The sequence below is a fragment of the Equus quagga genome, chromosome 16 (assembly GCF_021613505.1).
Source record: "Equus quagga isolate Etosha38 chromosome 16, UCLA_HA_Equagga_1.0, whole genome shotgun sequence".
Lineage (NCBI taxonomy): Eukaryota > Metazoa > Chordata > Mammalia > Perissodactyla > Equidae > Equus > Equus quagga.
In genome coordinates, this window is record NC_060282.1 from 60,585,851 (window position 1) to 60,601,736 (window position 15,886).

At 37.9% G+C, this 15,886-nt stretch overlaps 1 protein-coding gene across 3 annotated transcripts in view; it reads right to left on the reverse strand.

Annotated features, from left to right (window-relative positions):
* The window catches only part of ASPH (aspartate beta-hydroxylase), a 208,054-nt gene that overhangs the window by 117,768 nt on the left and 74,400 nt on the right, over window positions 1-15,886 (reverse strand). For 2 of the 3 annotated variants that reach the window (XM_046641924.1, XM_046641926.1), the window contains exons 7-13: window positions 14,000-14,032; window positions 12,837-12,893; window positions 12,292-12,342; window positions 11,822-11,854; window positions 7,465-7,503; window positions 7,037-7,072; window positions 2,597-2,641 (exon numbers count right to left, since the gene is read on the reverse strand). In XM_046641924.1, the coding sequence (XP_046497880.1) occupies window positions 2,597-2,641; window positions 7,037-7,072; window positions 7,465-7,503; window positions 11,822-11,854; window positions 12,292-12,342; window positions 12,837-12,893; window positions 14,000-14,032 (294 nt within the window). The remainder of the gene's footprint in view (window positions 1-2,596; window positions 2,642-7,036; window positions 7,073-7,464; window positions 7,504-11,821; window positions 11,855-12,291; window positions 12,343-12,836; window positions 12,894-13,999; window positions 14,033-15,886) is intronic. The other variant, XM_046641925.1, reaches the window with a different exon arrangement.

The following is a 15,886-nucleotide window of genomic DNA, read 5'->3' on the forward strand; positions in this document are numbered from 1 at the left end:
CATTCACCATCCCTGCGCACGGGTGGATACAACAGTAAATGAAGAGAGTTCCTGCCCATGGGGTTATCACACTGATAAATACATTATTATGAATGTTAATAAGCAATATAAAGAGTGTATAACCCAGTCTGAGAATGATCGCAGAAGGCAAAGTATTTATCAATTAGATTCTGAGAGCCAGGAAAATGCGAACTAATATCCAGTATTTTGCAGAGGTCCTCAATTTGAGTATTCCACTGAATAACAGAATTTGAAAGACAGAAAGGTAGTAAGAAGACAGGCCCTAAAATTAGTGTGTCTGCAGTTTCTGGAATCACATACATAATTAAACACTATTATAAAAGCAATCAGCTTAATGTACAAAAAGATCATGAATATAGATTTATGAGCATTATTCTTTTATAAGATTGAAAAATTTTTAAAAAGTAATATAGCAGGCTGGCCTGATGGAGTAAGTGTTAAGTTCGCATGCTCCACTTCAGCGGCCCAGGGTTCGCTGGTTCAGAACATGGGTGCGGACCAATGCACCGCTTACAACAAGCCATGCTGTGGCAGGAACCCCACATATACAATAGAGGAAGATGGGCATGGATATTAGCTCAGGGCCAGTCTTCCTTAGCAAAAAGAGGAGGATTAGCAGTGGATGTTAGCTCAGGGCTAATCATTCTCAAAAAAAAATAAAAGTAAGATGAAACAAGACTAAGAAGATAATAGTAAATAAGCAAATGAAGTACCATCCTTAAAAATAACCATTGCTAACTCTTGGCCTTTACATTCTCTTTTGGCAAGGTCAAACTACAACTGTGCAGTGGATCAATCAAATTTTTATGATACCAAATTACAGTTTATAACTTCTTGAGCAGGTCTTTCATAATTTAGCTTTTCTTGACCCACTTCAAAGATCAGGGTAATTAATTACTAAACAATAACAGCCATAGCCACCATTTACTGGGAGGTTTTTATGTGTCAGGAAGGATGTATATTAATCAAATCTTCATTTTTATGTGCTTCGGTTGTTAAATACTTCATGTTAAAAAAGCACCTTATTCCAGCACCATTACCAACTGGCATTTTATATTTATGTTCCAAAGAAATTCCTGGGCTTAGTTTATAAAAATGGAAATAAAAGCACAGAACTTTTTGGTCAGAAAATAATATTACCTTTCATACCCTCACTAAAATTAGGTCAATATCTAAAAATATGAACTATAACTAGAAAAAAGTCAATATCATTGAAATGCATTATTTTTAGGAATACTTATAAACCAATTTTCTTTAAAGGAATGGGTAGTAATCAAAATGCTAATTTAGCCACCTACTCTGCCTCCTCAAGATAGAAGCAAGGCACTCTGTGAAGCACTGCCCAACAATAAAGAGGATACTACAAAAGTAGGACAGAGACATCAATTTTCCTTGCCCTGTGCATCTTTCCTAAACACAAAATATACATTCATGCCCAGCGATCAGCACGTAAAAGATCAATTTTTCCATGGATTTCTTTTCTCATTCATACACTAATACCCATAATTCAGTTTTCTTAAGTATCTGTACATATTATCATAAATATACATGGCATTACAACTATCAAAACCTAAAACATCCCAACCATAAAATAAGCAAAGATGACTGAGGCATAACTAAAAATATTCTTTGATTAAGACGTTATTTTTTTTCCTTAAAATTCAGTATTCAATGAATTATTTCTACCAAAATCAGTAATAGTAATGCGCACCACTGCTACAAAATTCATGTTAAGCATAATGTGAAAAATATGAGTAAAAATTGAACCAATAAGTGACCCCAAAAGAAAAAAATATGGAAATAAAACACAGAAACAAGAAAAAATACACCTGGGAAAGAGGTATTGGAAAATTCTCTCTGAACAAAACGTTTTTCCCCCACTATGAAAACAGGAGATTTTTATGGTAATTTCTGATTGCAGGTATAGTTAATGTTATCTCTTTAGATGCATTTGAAAGCACAGGCTTTGGTTGCAATGCTGTTCTCATTCTTTAAATCACTGATGATGAGAGAGGACGTGTTGGGGAAGGTAGGGAAAAGCAGAGAAATGGGTTGAACACAGTGGGCTGAAAGGAAAAACTGGGGGATACTGACAAGTCCCAGGCAGCCAGGATTGCCAGGGGGCACTAAGGATGCTCTCAAGGAAGACAGGAAATGGGGAGGAAGAGGAGGAATGTCACAAATGTAGGCACTATTAAACTTTCATCTTAAGGCAATTCTGATTCCATATTCTCCATCAAATAGCCTGTCGGTCAAAAAAAGGAGGAAAAAATCCCCTAATTTCTACTACTACTACCATCTATAATGGCAAAAATCATATGGTACTTTGATAATTAATACTCCTCAAATTCTGCTCAACAAATATGTACCAGACTGAATCTGATGCGTATTTTCTATTACTTTGGCTCATCTGATCAAAACAAGAGAAATTTTCTCTTTAAGTTTAGGTATAATTAATCCTTCTCGAGACTTTTATTCTTCACACATCTACTTTATACAGTGAGTATGAATATCGACAGCATATTTTAAATTAAATGAAAAAGGAAAAAGCAATACGTCTAACAAACTCTCCTACCTGGTGGTATCTCCTGTTGTTCTTCTGCAGGGGGCACAGGTACTTCTAAAAGAGACAATAAAGTTACAATCCATTACATACTGCTGACCAGTGTTTGAGATACAGATTGCTGGCATTTAAGTTATGCTGATTATTTTTACACACTTTTTTGCGATTCAACGCAATTATCATAAAAGGATTAGGTTTTTACACCATCACAACAAAGAATTAGCTATAACTTCCTAACATGTTGCAAATTTCTCAAGCGTTCTGCACTTCAGGCTTTACAACGTGATCTGCCTAACAGACTCACCTCAAAACTCACCACCCAGCAAAGGAGCTGGGAGCAAAGCCAGAATTTCAAACTTTTGCATCACACTTGATAACAAAGCCGAAGAAAGACATTTAGAGCATCTTGTTTCTTCTTTAAAAAGTTTTTACTTCACAACCCTAGTTTTAATGTGAATGAAACAATATAAAGAAATGAAATTTAAATAGAATCTTAAAAATAAATCACTATCTTTAATAAAGTTGCTTTTGAAAAATAATCTTCAGGGGCCAGCCCTGGTGGCCTAGTGGTTAAGTTCGGCATGCTCCACTTCAGCAGCTTGGGTTCAGTTCCCAGGCATGGACCTACATCACTGTCTATTAGTGGCCCTGCCACTATTATGGTTATTTTCTATGTGGCAGCAGCTTACATACAAAACAGAGGAAGACTGGCAACAGATGTTAGCTCAGGGCAAATCTTCCTCAGCTAAAAAAAAAAGAGGAAGATTGGCAACAGATGTTAGTTCAGGGTGAATCTTCCTCAGCTAAAAAAATAAATAAATAATAATAATATTCAAGATAACATATTCTAACACTAGCCAAAAATGTGGATATGAATTCTTAACATCTTGTCTTTTTCCCTGGCTCCTTCAACACTTACAATCAAAGACACTGTAGAGCTCACCAGCCAATGGTGTAACGAAATATTAATCTGATCTGCTTTACAAAATTACATCACGTATTACTATCTTCATATCTAACAACCCATTTGACATTACCTTCATCTAGAGATAAGACTACATCAGCTTTCCTTTTGCTCCTTAAGATTTGTAACAGGCCTTGGTCAAAAGAAAGAATTTTTGACAGCATTTTCTAAAACTCAAAATATTTATGCAGCTGTTTTAATCATTTTTCTTCTTGCCTTAATTTGCCTCTAATTATAAGAATGATATATGTTCAAAACAGAAGATTTGGAAATATTTACATAACAGTAAAAAGGAAAGAGAAAAATCTCACACACATTCCCACTAATGACTAGCATTCTGGCCTATTTCCTTCTTTCAGTGGCAGTACTGGCCAGCTGCGTTGCGACGGCCTTGTTAATGGTTTGCCTGTTTATTTGGTTCTTCATCATTTCAGACATATTAGCATTTTACCAAATTTACCAATATTTTTCTCAGAATTTCCTTTACTTTTGTCATTTTAGGTACATTTGAAAAAACTGTGTACATCATAAAGTATTAAGCTCTTGTTATTTCCATCGCTGGTGTGACACTAAGAAAGCCTTTATTATTATCGCAAGATAAACTCAATTTTCATCTGATTTTATTCTGAAACAACGTACACTCAAAAAAGTTATCTGAAATTTATTTTGGCAATGATGTAACAAGAGGATTTTTAAAAAGGAAATAGCTAATTAATTATATCAGCACAACCCGAAAGGGCTGCCTGTTGATATAGCCGACTTTTTCTTACTCCAGGACTTTTTAAACCCACTTCGGTCTGGCTTTCACCCCCATCAATTTACTCAGATAGCTTTCTGCCAAGATCACCACCCATCTCCACAGTGGCAAATGCACCTGATACTTTGTCCTGAAATTCCAGTGGCAGTGGCATGGAACATATTCCCTCTTTCCTTGTGCTCTTTCACATTCCTCCCCACTGGTTTTCCTCATGCCTCACCGGTTGTTCACGTTCCACCAAACCTCACAACGGTGGAATCCTTGGAGCTCAGTCCTGCCTACTCTCTGCACTCACCTCCAAAACGATCTTACCTGTTTCCATGGAGTTCATACCATATTCATGGTGATGGCTTCCAAATGCTTATATCCATCTCAGATCTTGCCCATCTAGTTCAGACTGGCATATCCACCTCCCTACTTGATACCTCCACCTTGCTGTATCACAAAATTCCCAAATGTAAAATACCTAATATTGAGCTTTGGGTTTATTTCCCTAAACCAATTTCTTCTAGCATTCTAGTTTTCTTCTCCGCAAATGGCCCCATCATCCACCAGTTACTCAAACCAAACCAAAGGCCCCCTTTATTCTTCTTTACATCACAACCATTAGAAAGTTTCATCAGCTGTAATTCTAAAACGTATGTCAAGTTCAAAACTTTCCCCTCCACTTCCACTGCCATGATCTTACTCCAGGCCACCATGATCATTTCCCTGGATACACAATAATTTTCCAACAGAGTGGTCCCTGCTTCCATTCTTGCTCCATCCAATCCATTCTCTAACTAGAAGTGAAAGTAATTCTTCAAAACATAAGTCAGATTATGCCATCTCTCATTTAAATATTTCCATAGATTCTCACTGTACTTAGAATATAATCCAAATTCCGTACCAGGTCCTTCAAAGCCCCGACTGAACTATCTCCTGTCTCTTTATTGCTTAAGCCAATTCAAGTTCAGTTTTCTGTTACCTGCAATAGAAAGGAACCTTACTGGCACAGATGGGGAAGAACAGAAGGGTTTAAACACAGGATTGATATAATTAGATCTGAACTTCTGAATAGATTATCCTAACGGCATTGTGAAAGATGGATTTGAAGAGGACAAGTATGGAGTTAAGAAGACTTGATGGAAGGCCACTGCCATTGTCCAGGAAGATGATGGGGGGCTGAACTAGATCACCAGAGCTACAGAGCAAAGACTGGATTTGAGAAATATTCAGGAGGCCTAGTCAACAGGACTTGGGATTAGCTACAGAGGGAGAGGAGGACTCAGTGACGACTCTCACATTTCCGGTTTGGGAATCCGAGTAAGTACTGATGCACCCAGCCAAGATAAGGGAAGGGGGTAAAGAGAAGGCTAGTGGACATGGGAAGATGACGAGTTCCCTCTCGCTGTCCACTCAGGTGCTGTAGAAGCACAGAAACCGCAGGTTGGGCTGACGGTGCATAGTCCGGACCCCCACAATCCACCAGAAGGAATTCCCTGAGCAGTCTCTGCCACGCCCTCTACTGGCTTATGAAAATGCCTGAAAACTCTTAGGAAAAAATTGTATTTCTAATATAAGAAAGGCAGGGCCAAGTTGCATATTCTGGTGTTTAGTTCTTTTATAATAATATATGTGGGGTGGGTTGGATGAAGTTCTTCCTAGGGATTTTGGGTTTCCATTTTCTGATTCCAACTGAATGAAAAAACAGACTCAGCTGTATTCTTCAGAGAACTGAGCAAGAGGAGGTAGGAGAAAATGCGAACTCAGTCCAGCCCACTACATGAAGATGAACCTGCTTGTACACAGTGGTCCCAGAGCACCTGTGTAGGCGTCTCTCCCAGCAGCTAAGTGGACAACGAGGGCAATTCTAGTGGCCCCCATTCCCTCCATGCCCGTCTATGTGCTCCCATTACTCAACGGTACTATTATCTATTCTGCCTAGCCACGCTCAAGAGCAGTAACATTTAATCTGGAAACTGATAATTAGTGGCTCATAAATGAATTCTGAAAGTAATTCTATGAGCAAAATTCCCCATTACACGTTCCTTGTGGCAACCCACTGCTGTAAAGCACGGGGACCCCAGAGTCAACTGCAGGCCCCAAGCCTGGGTTGAATACCAGCTTAGTCATTGCCAGCTGGTAACCTGGGGCCAGCCCCTTGACTTCACTCCAGTTTCAGTTCTTCATTTGTAAAATAAACACAATGATATTTGCCCTACCTCCTCTTCAGTGTCTTCTGTGAGGAACACCTGAAATCACATATGAGTAAGAACTTTGCAAAGTGTTAACTAGACTAATCTAAGTTGTGTTAAAGTACCACTGTGTAACATATGCCACAATTTTTATTTTTCAGAAACCATCCCTTCACTTTCCAGAAAAGTTTTTTCCAGCTGAATAAACAACATAAATGACCAAATATTTAACCCATCTCTGCCCAAGGCTGACCTCTTCTCACAAGATCATCTCCTCCTACTTAGAGTAGCCCTCCTCACTTTAACCAGTTATTTTCTATCACACTTTTCTGTTTGTATCTCTGTCACTGAACTTTTCATAATCTGTAATTACTTTATCATGTTTGGCCACTAGAATGCCAGCCCTGAAAGCAGGAATTCCATCTTCCTCTTTCACTCTCGTCCTCCCAGCCCCTGGGCACTGCACAGATAGCAAAGAGTAAGTGCCCAACTGTCGAATAAATGAACATAATTTTAAAATGAAAATTAAAACTATTTCTATAAAGTTAACTTACCTTCTAAAATTACGTTTGAATCTTCTACAGCATTATCTAAAAAAAAGGCAAACACATCTTACGTTAGCTCACCTCCACTAGATCTTTAAATTTACTTATATCAACTCAGAGACCTATACTGGGCTCTTTTTAGACTAAGGATTCTTATCAAGTATTTATACTTGTATTTATACTCAAGTATTTATACTAGAATATCAACTTTAATTTCTAAATTATATTCAGAGAATACATTAATAAGTGGATACTAACCCTGCTGACATAACCTTACACCATAAATAGGAAATAAATACACCAATAGTACTTCCTTGGTGACTTGAAAATGTCTTGTATTTCTTACTACAACTATGTTTGTTCTACACATTACACGAGTTTTAACAAGCACAGGGTGGCTGACTTGCAGGAAACGTGTGCTTAGAGAAAAAGCTTACCTGAATTTTCTATCCCTTCATGTTCCAATGGCTCGCGTACTATAAAACACACACACAAAATAATCCTTTAACACTGCACAACTCTCATGATAACACAACACTGGCTGTAGAAGTTAGGAGCAGAGACAATGTCTAATTTATCCTTGAACTTCTGGGGCTTAGTTGCTGGGAAACGCAGGCTACAGAGCAGGGAGGGGATGAGTTTGGTCTGGAGTGAAACAGGCCTGGGTTCAAATTCCACATCAGCCACTTTGTAGCCACTGGAGATGGCCAGCTACATATACTTCCTTCTTGTAAAACGGGGAAAATTAAAGTTCCTCCCCAACCACTTGTTACCAGGATCCAATAATTTGTTTATTCCCAGGTGGCATGAATTTCCTTTTCTCACTTCCTTCATGTCTGCAGTGGACATTCTGAGTTACCCAAGGCTCCACTCTGCTTACCACTCTGGGTCCAGGTTTTCACCAGGCAGATTCTCGCCTTTGTTTAGGGAACAATTCCCAGATCTTTCACCTGGGGGCAAACACCCCTGCTGCCAGGCCCTCAGAACGAGGACTCAGTTGGCAGACCCTTAATTCTGTACCCAAGCCACAGCCCATCACCCATTTCTCCTCTTATCTGCTGGCACAGGGCTTACTGCTGCTCTGCTCCGCTGCGGGGAGGGCTCTTGTCTCTGCCGCAGTCCCCCTGCCCAGTCGGGTCCCAGCTTTCTTAGTCAACTTGATCCCTGCTTTTCCATCTTCCAAAATGCTTCAAATTTTCTGATACACTAGGAGCAAACTTTCTCCTGTGCTTTCTAATTTATAACCAGCACAGTTATAAATTTATTCTTTTTATTCACCTTTAATAAAGAAAAATTTTGGAACACCTTCTATCTTTCAGATATTATTCTCTGTGCTGCTGGAGAGCAAGGAACACTTTTTAATGTACTGTTCTCTCTCCTTTGGTGGTTCTCGGAAGACGAAGGAGCAAGGAATATTTGCTGACTGTCACCCTGAACTGTGTCAGCATTTACATTTGCTCAAGTCTCTACCAACCACGCAAAGAAGCCCCTTCTTGGGCCTGCTTCCCCTTGCCCTCTCCTTCCCCCATTTCACAATCTAATTTCTTCAAAGAGTCATTTACATTTGCTGTCTCATCGCACTTCCTCTGCTCAACCTTCTCCAATGTGTCCTCCGGCCCCGACCACATCAGGCTGAGAAGCTCCACTGAGCCCAATGAGCACCTCATTGAATCTAACGCACACTTTCAGCCCCCACCCTAATAACTAATAAATCTCTTAGTAGTTCCTTCCTTTTCAAACACTATTGCCCTGGGACTTAAATGTGAACTTACTGTCTTTTTATTGTTCCATTTCTCCTTCCCAATCTTCTTTCATCAAAGGCCAGCCATAAGACCTCCCCCCATCCCACTCTATCCTCTCTCCTTAAGTGACCTCAGCCTTTGGCTTCAACTACCACGTACATACTGATGATTCGCAAACTCACAACCACGAATTAGACTTCTCTTCTGAGATCTAAACTCTATCCGTCAGCTTATTTGATATTTCCCCTTGGATGTCTCAACATGCACTATCAACATGCACAGACTGGACCCATGACCTGTTTCTGCTTTTCTGTCTCGCCTGTCTTAGGAAGAAAGTGCTACCATCCACCAGGTGTATAAGCCAGATCAGTGGACATGGTTCTTGACATCTTGCTCTCTCTTCACAGCTACACCCACACATCAAGCCCTATCAATTTTACCTTCTAAATATTTCTTGGCTTTGTCCACTGCCCTGCACCTTCACTGCCACCACCCTGGTTTAAATCATCTCCGTCCGACTTCTGTCCATTGAAAGCAGTTCTTGCCAAGGTTACCAGTGAGGCCTCTGTTGTACCAGATCGAATGTACGTTTTCAGTGTTCATCCTGCATGGGTCCTGAGCAGCATGGACACTGCTGAACGTCCCTTTCTCGAAACTCATCTCCTTTGACTCCTCATATGGCAGAGATGTGCTTCAGGGCACAATCAGATGTGGGTAACTAGTCTCCCCAGTTTCTCTCCAGTTTATTTCCTACAGGTTAGACCCATTGTTCTTTACAAAATGCAGATCTGAAACTGTGCCTTGAATAGTGCCCTAGGGTGAAGATGAACACCTCTGACCTAGCCTACAGGCAAGCCCTGGACCTGGACCATGTCATAATCTTAGCTCATGTCTGTCTTCTTACTCTCAGCCCTCCAGACACATCTGCCAACCTCAGAGGCTTCACACCACTTTCCAGCCACTTTCCTCCTCCCTCATCAATTGCTCTCATCTTCAGCTCAAGCTTCAGAGCAGCCTTCCCTGGTCCACCAACTAGGTAATATCTCTTTACCATATACTTGTGACACACTGTACTCATTCTCACCAGCACTTAGCACAAGTGTAATTGAATATTATATTAAATTGACGTTACTTGTATAATTTCGACCTCCCTCCTAAAACAGATGGCCCAGGGGAATATGGACCACATGTGCATTCTTCACTAGACCTGTTCCAGTGTCCTATGTTTGAGACACCAGATACTTAATACATATGAAGTGTACGAATAAATGGCTCAATTAGACATAAGATTGTACCATCATTTCCCAGATTTTCCAATGTAGGCTTGATACTTTCTAGGATGTTTTTTATGTAGAAAGCCAGTTCCCTCTATAGCTTTAGTAAGCCTTATGTTTTCCAGGTGCTAGAGCTTGGGGAGTTTAATACAGTATATTCTGTTTTCCCAACCAAAAACGGCTGTTTCTACCTTAATTACAGCTATAATTACATGACAGTCCCTTGGTTTCCCTACTTTGGTTCTTGAATTTCCGCAAAAGCATCTTTTTAGCACACAGTGAATAAATCCTCTGTTCTATGAGATCTATTTTATTTGAAAAAGTCTATGTATTGTAGCAGAGTAATTCAAAGTATCTCACCAAACCTTAATGACCCCTTAGGTCGTATTTATTACTCTTTGTTAACATTTTAAATTATATTTATATGACATTCTGCCTATGAAAATACATTTATTTTTACAACATCTTTTTTAACCTGGTATCTAATTTTATACTTCTTTCAAGTTTAATTTTAAAGTTCTCTAGACGGAGTCTGCAAATTGCATTCCAAACATGTTCTCACCAGCATATTTAGAAAAACACTATAATGACGGGCAGAGATTAGAAAACTATCTCAAATCCTACTTCTTCGTGCAACTTTTAATTCCAAAATTCCCATTTTCTCCTTCAAAATAAAAACTGAAAAGCAAATCTAAATGAAATCAAGTTCTTTAACTTCTTATAAAAAATATTAGTCCCTAAAGATACAATCCAGGATTCAGGATTCTTCCAATGGTGTCATTCATATCCCATTAGAAATAGCCACTGTGGATGTGATCTTGGTAGCGTCTCTCATATCTTGAATACACACGCTTAATAAATTAGCATATTAGGTCTATGCATAGCCATTTCTAATTTTCTTCAATGAGTTTCACCAACTATTATGAGACTACAAATTTCTTAAAAGTAGGGACACTTTATTATCCATATTTGAATACCAATCCCTAAAACCAAAGCACATAGAAAGTCCTCAATATTTGGCTCAGTCTCTACATATTTCTTCATCCTTCTTGCTTCATACACAAAGTTATACTCAACTGACTTCTTTCCTTCTACAGAGTCATCTTTGAAGATTTGGAATAAAAAGGGTACACTATTGGCTCTATCATTTCTTAGTCATATGAACTTACGCAAATTATTTACATTCTATGAGCCTTATTTCTCTCATCTGGGAAGCAGGGGAAATATGACCTACTTAATGGAGTTTAGTAAAACAGCAGAGAAGTGCTTGGGCAACAAAAGGAACTATAATTGCCTAAATTTGAATCTGCTGCTACTCACGCCACAAATTCGCCAGAACTATTTTTCCATGCTGCCTTTAAACCTGGAATGATTTTTTCTGTACCTTCTCCATGCTGGCCAATCAGTCATCTTTATTCAAGAGTGGGATCAATTTCTAGAAGCAGCTGGAGCAGTTAAACTCTGACTAAAGGAGTTTTTCAAGCACAAGACATAAAGAGAACTATGACTATAAAGTAGTAAGATAAGTTTCCTTGAATAATTTTTAACTGCTTCCTAAGCCCACGTGAAAAGAGTTTAAGAAATTCTTTAGGCAATGGCAGAACCACTGGGACAGGCAAACAATCTCCCCAGGTAAATTCTTTGAAAACTACCATTCACTTGGATGTTTTAAGTTATGGCATTTGTTGCTTAAAACACCATTCTCTAAACTTTACAATCAAACTATGAGTAGATTTTAAAACAAACAGATGGCTTCAAGTTAAGAAGCATTTTCAAACCTTGTTCGTCATCCTCTTGGTATGTTACATCATCTGCAAAAGAGAGAATAAAACCAAAATAAGTATTAAATGAGTCATTCTGTCTAATTGCTTAGCTAAAAAACATAACAATCTGAAATACAGAATTTGATTCTTTTAAATATTAATGTCTGCACAGTCAGTGATAAATGCCTTTGACCAAAGAGGAAAGGGCAGGTAAATTATTTTCATAAAAATTCCTCAATCTGGCATAAAGCAAGATATGCAAAAGTAGCATTAGGAATTAACACCCTGTTTTGTTGTGGAGCCCATGGTAGATGAAAGCCTGATATTTGATTAACAATCTAATTTTGTTACAAAGCAAAGTCTTATATTAGGTGTTAAAATTACTTCTTTGACTCCATCGAAAGAAAAATCACCGTATTAGCCCAGCTTTGAAACCGTAAAGTCTTAAGTAAAGTTTAAAATCTAATGAAAACGTTCACTAATACCTGCTTCATGGAACATTCTTTCAACCTCATCTACTACTGGTTCAATGGCATCTACAAAGAAAAAATATACACCACTGCCAAACATGAAAAAAACAAACACATTACTAGACACCATTCTAAAACAGTTATAAATTAATTCTAACCTTCAGAACCATGTAAGATAGATATTATCCTTATCACTTAATATAATTTAAGCTTAATAAAATTTCATAATTTGCTAAGTCACAAAGACAGGCGGGAGCAGAACTAGGATTTGCACTCGGACTGACGCGACCCCATCTACCACCTTATTCATTTCCAGATATTCTTTCCTGTATCCTATCTACAAAGACCGAAGTCCCAAAGGGTGGTTTGAAAAACAAATCTTTTTTCCTCACTTATTCATGTAATATTAAACTATATTCAGAAATTTCTATAAACATCTGGCCAACTACAAATGATTCTGAGTATTATAAAGAGTACTCTGTCTTGAATCAGATTGAATCATTAACGCTGGGTTAAAACGGCCTTGGCCACTGCCTCAAAGAGGAACACATATCACAAACCTGGATTTTCCTGTTCATACACTATCTCTTCCATATCCTGATTATAGGCCTGTGAAGCTATAAATTAGAAAATAATTAGGAAATTACAAATACATCTCAAATTAGGATTGCACTTGATTTTAAGACAGGAAAGAACAATTTTTAGTAATGACTGAAATGTAAAATCAAATCATAATGATGCTCAAACTTTCATTCATTCACTCATGGAACAAGCAGGCACTAACTGTGCTAAATGCCAAATACAATGATGAATAAGACAGTCTTCACCATCAGTGGGTGTATAATTGAACCACAAAATCATGGAGCTATATTCTCATTTAGCTTATGTGAATTCAACTATATTCAGCAAAACAAAAATGAGACAGACAGAGCAGTGTAGGGGAGCCCTCCTCCCATCCACTCAGCAAGCACCTGCCACAGAGGGAGCCTAATTGAAGACACACGCATCCCAGACACTCACTTAGACTCAATACCTCAGTACTCCCAGAATGCAATGTAATTCTAGTGTTTACAGACACATATTCTTGAAATGATATAGGTCCTAAAAGCCAGCCAACAATATCACATGGTCCTCCAGCAGAGAAAGAAGGGTCTATTCTAAGACTGGAAGAAAAACTGGCCAACACTCAGGCTTATTGAAAGATGACATGTTCATCTCCAGTGTGGCCATACGTTCTGGGGACACTTGACACGTGACAATACACAATTTGGACCTTTCACTGATTTTGCAATTTTAGACAACAAAAACGCAATTCTACTGTATCTTTTGACCTAGCAATTCCTGTACTGAGAATTTGTCCTTAGGAAGTAGACTTCAAAGGCACAGAAGCTATATTCACAAAGACATACATATATACATGATATAATATATTAGATATAACCTAATTATTAGATATATTATATATGTTATAGATTATATATTATCTATATATTATCTATGATATTAGATATACTATATATTATATTAGATATATATTATACTGTATATAGTAATATATATTATACTATATATTAAATATATATTATATTAGATATATGTATTTTATACATATGATATATCCTATACAATATATTACTATTAATAATTAGAGTATTATCTCTCTCATGATGCTCTTTTATAGGAAAAGACTCAATCTAATTAAAAAATAGTACTAAAATCTTACCAGTCTCTTCTACATAGTTACTATCTTCAGTTTCTGAAAAAAATAACATTAAATCGGTATTACTACTTTCATAAAACAGTATATATATATATATATATACACACACACACACACACACATACATACACACACCATATATGTATATTCTGAATTTATGCTTATCATTGATTTTATTTTGAAAGCAAATAACTATTAAAATAAAACATGAAAATATCAATTAAATGTCTGCTAAACACTTTATCTTTTACTAGAACTACATTTAGAAATCTCTCAGCGTTCTCTTACTTGATTCACTCAACAACCCCACAAGGTTGACACACACCATAACCTGGGCTAAAGGGAGAGGATGATTTAGACAGAGTAAAACAGTGACGAAGGCTGGACCCAGGAAAGGGGCTCATTTCTGGTTTACTTCCCATTCCAGTATGGTGTTCTCTCTTCTAGAGCAAGAGCACCTTGACTGTACATGGGAACACAAAGGAAGAACAGGGAGACTTTCTAAGTGTGGGGAGCTGAGAGGTGAACGTGTTGACAAGCTTAACCACATGCCCCTGATGGCAAAGTGCTGCCAGTGAATGATCCTCTCCACTAGTGCGACCTTTGGTAATTTTATCTAACAGCTATTTGAAGCGTAAATATTTTTAATTTCTGAAGACTTTTAATAAGTAATTTTTAGGTTCAAACTGAATCTATGTCCCAATTAAAGATTAGGTCAGAAAATAAGGTTTCTTCAGTTCATGAACTTCTTAGAAATGTTTCTTCCTACCCTCAATCTGTAACTCCCAACCTCAAAAATATCTAATTCCTTATGTTTTGATTGAGTTTCTTAACTGAAATCTGTTGTATAAACAGCATCTAAGGAATCAAAATTCTGAGCAAGTATCAACCTTTCTGAGCCATCTTGGTGAAGACAGGAGGCAGCAGGAGGTACCAGGGAAATGTGGAAATCATTTTGTCAGCATTTCTACTCAGAAACTAGAAACATGTTCCCCACAGAAACTAAAGATAACTAACAGACAGCTAGATAACACAGATAACTAAAGGCCTAAAATTCTAAAGCTAGTCTATAAATGCCTATTTTAAAAGCACAATGCAGCTGAAATCATATACATATTCAAAACCATTTTGAGTTTACGTTTTTCACTGAAAATTATGCATCATATACAAATTTGTAGGTTAGTATGGAAATCAAACTATCACTTACAACATTATTTCTAAGAAAAAGTGCATTTCCTGCTCTCAACAACAGGCATGAATATAAACTTCTGGAAATACATTCATTCATAAATTAGGAGCTGCTTGCTTCTAAAGTAGTTTCCCAATATATTAAATACTGTGGGAAGTAGATATACCTTACTTTTTCATAACTTTTATGCTTTAAAATAGTCCTTGCAGCCATTTGCCAACCACATTGTGTGCAGGCTCCCTCTCCACTCAATCCTTAGCTTGGACGAGTCCTGTGGCGCTCACCCTGATGCCCACGGCTATGAGCACAGATGTTCAAGTCTTAACAGCAGAGTAGGATGTGAGGTAAGGCACAGAAAAAATAAATAGCCCAGCCGCACTTTTGCTCAATCCTGGCTGCAATTGAATTTAATCACCCAAAGAGCTTTTACCATTTTCCGTTTAGGGGGCCCCACACCCCAAACATTCAGATTCACTTTGACTAGGGTGGGTCACAGGTATTCTTTTAAAAGCTCTCTAGGTGACCTTAACTGCATCCAAGATTGAAAACTATTTGTAGGGAAATCAGTCCATCTTTGTGGATCTTGTTCACAAGAGGTTCTGCCTCTGAATCCATGACCCTATGGCTCTAGACGTCCCACCTTGACTAGTGCTGTGGACCTTGTCTACTGCTTATTTCTCACCATTCTGTCTACCGCTCTG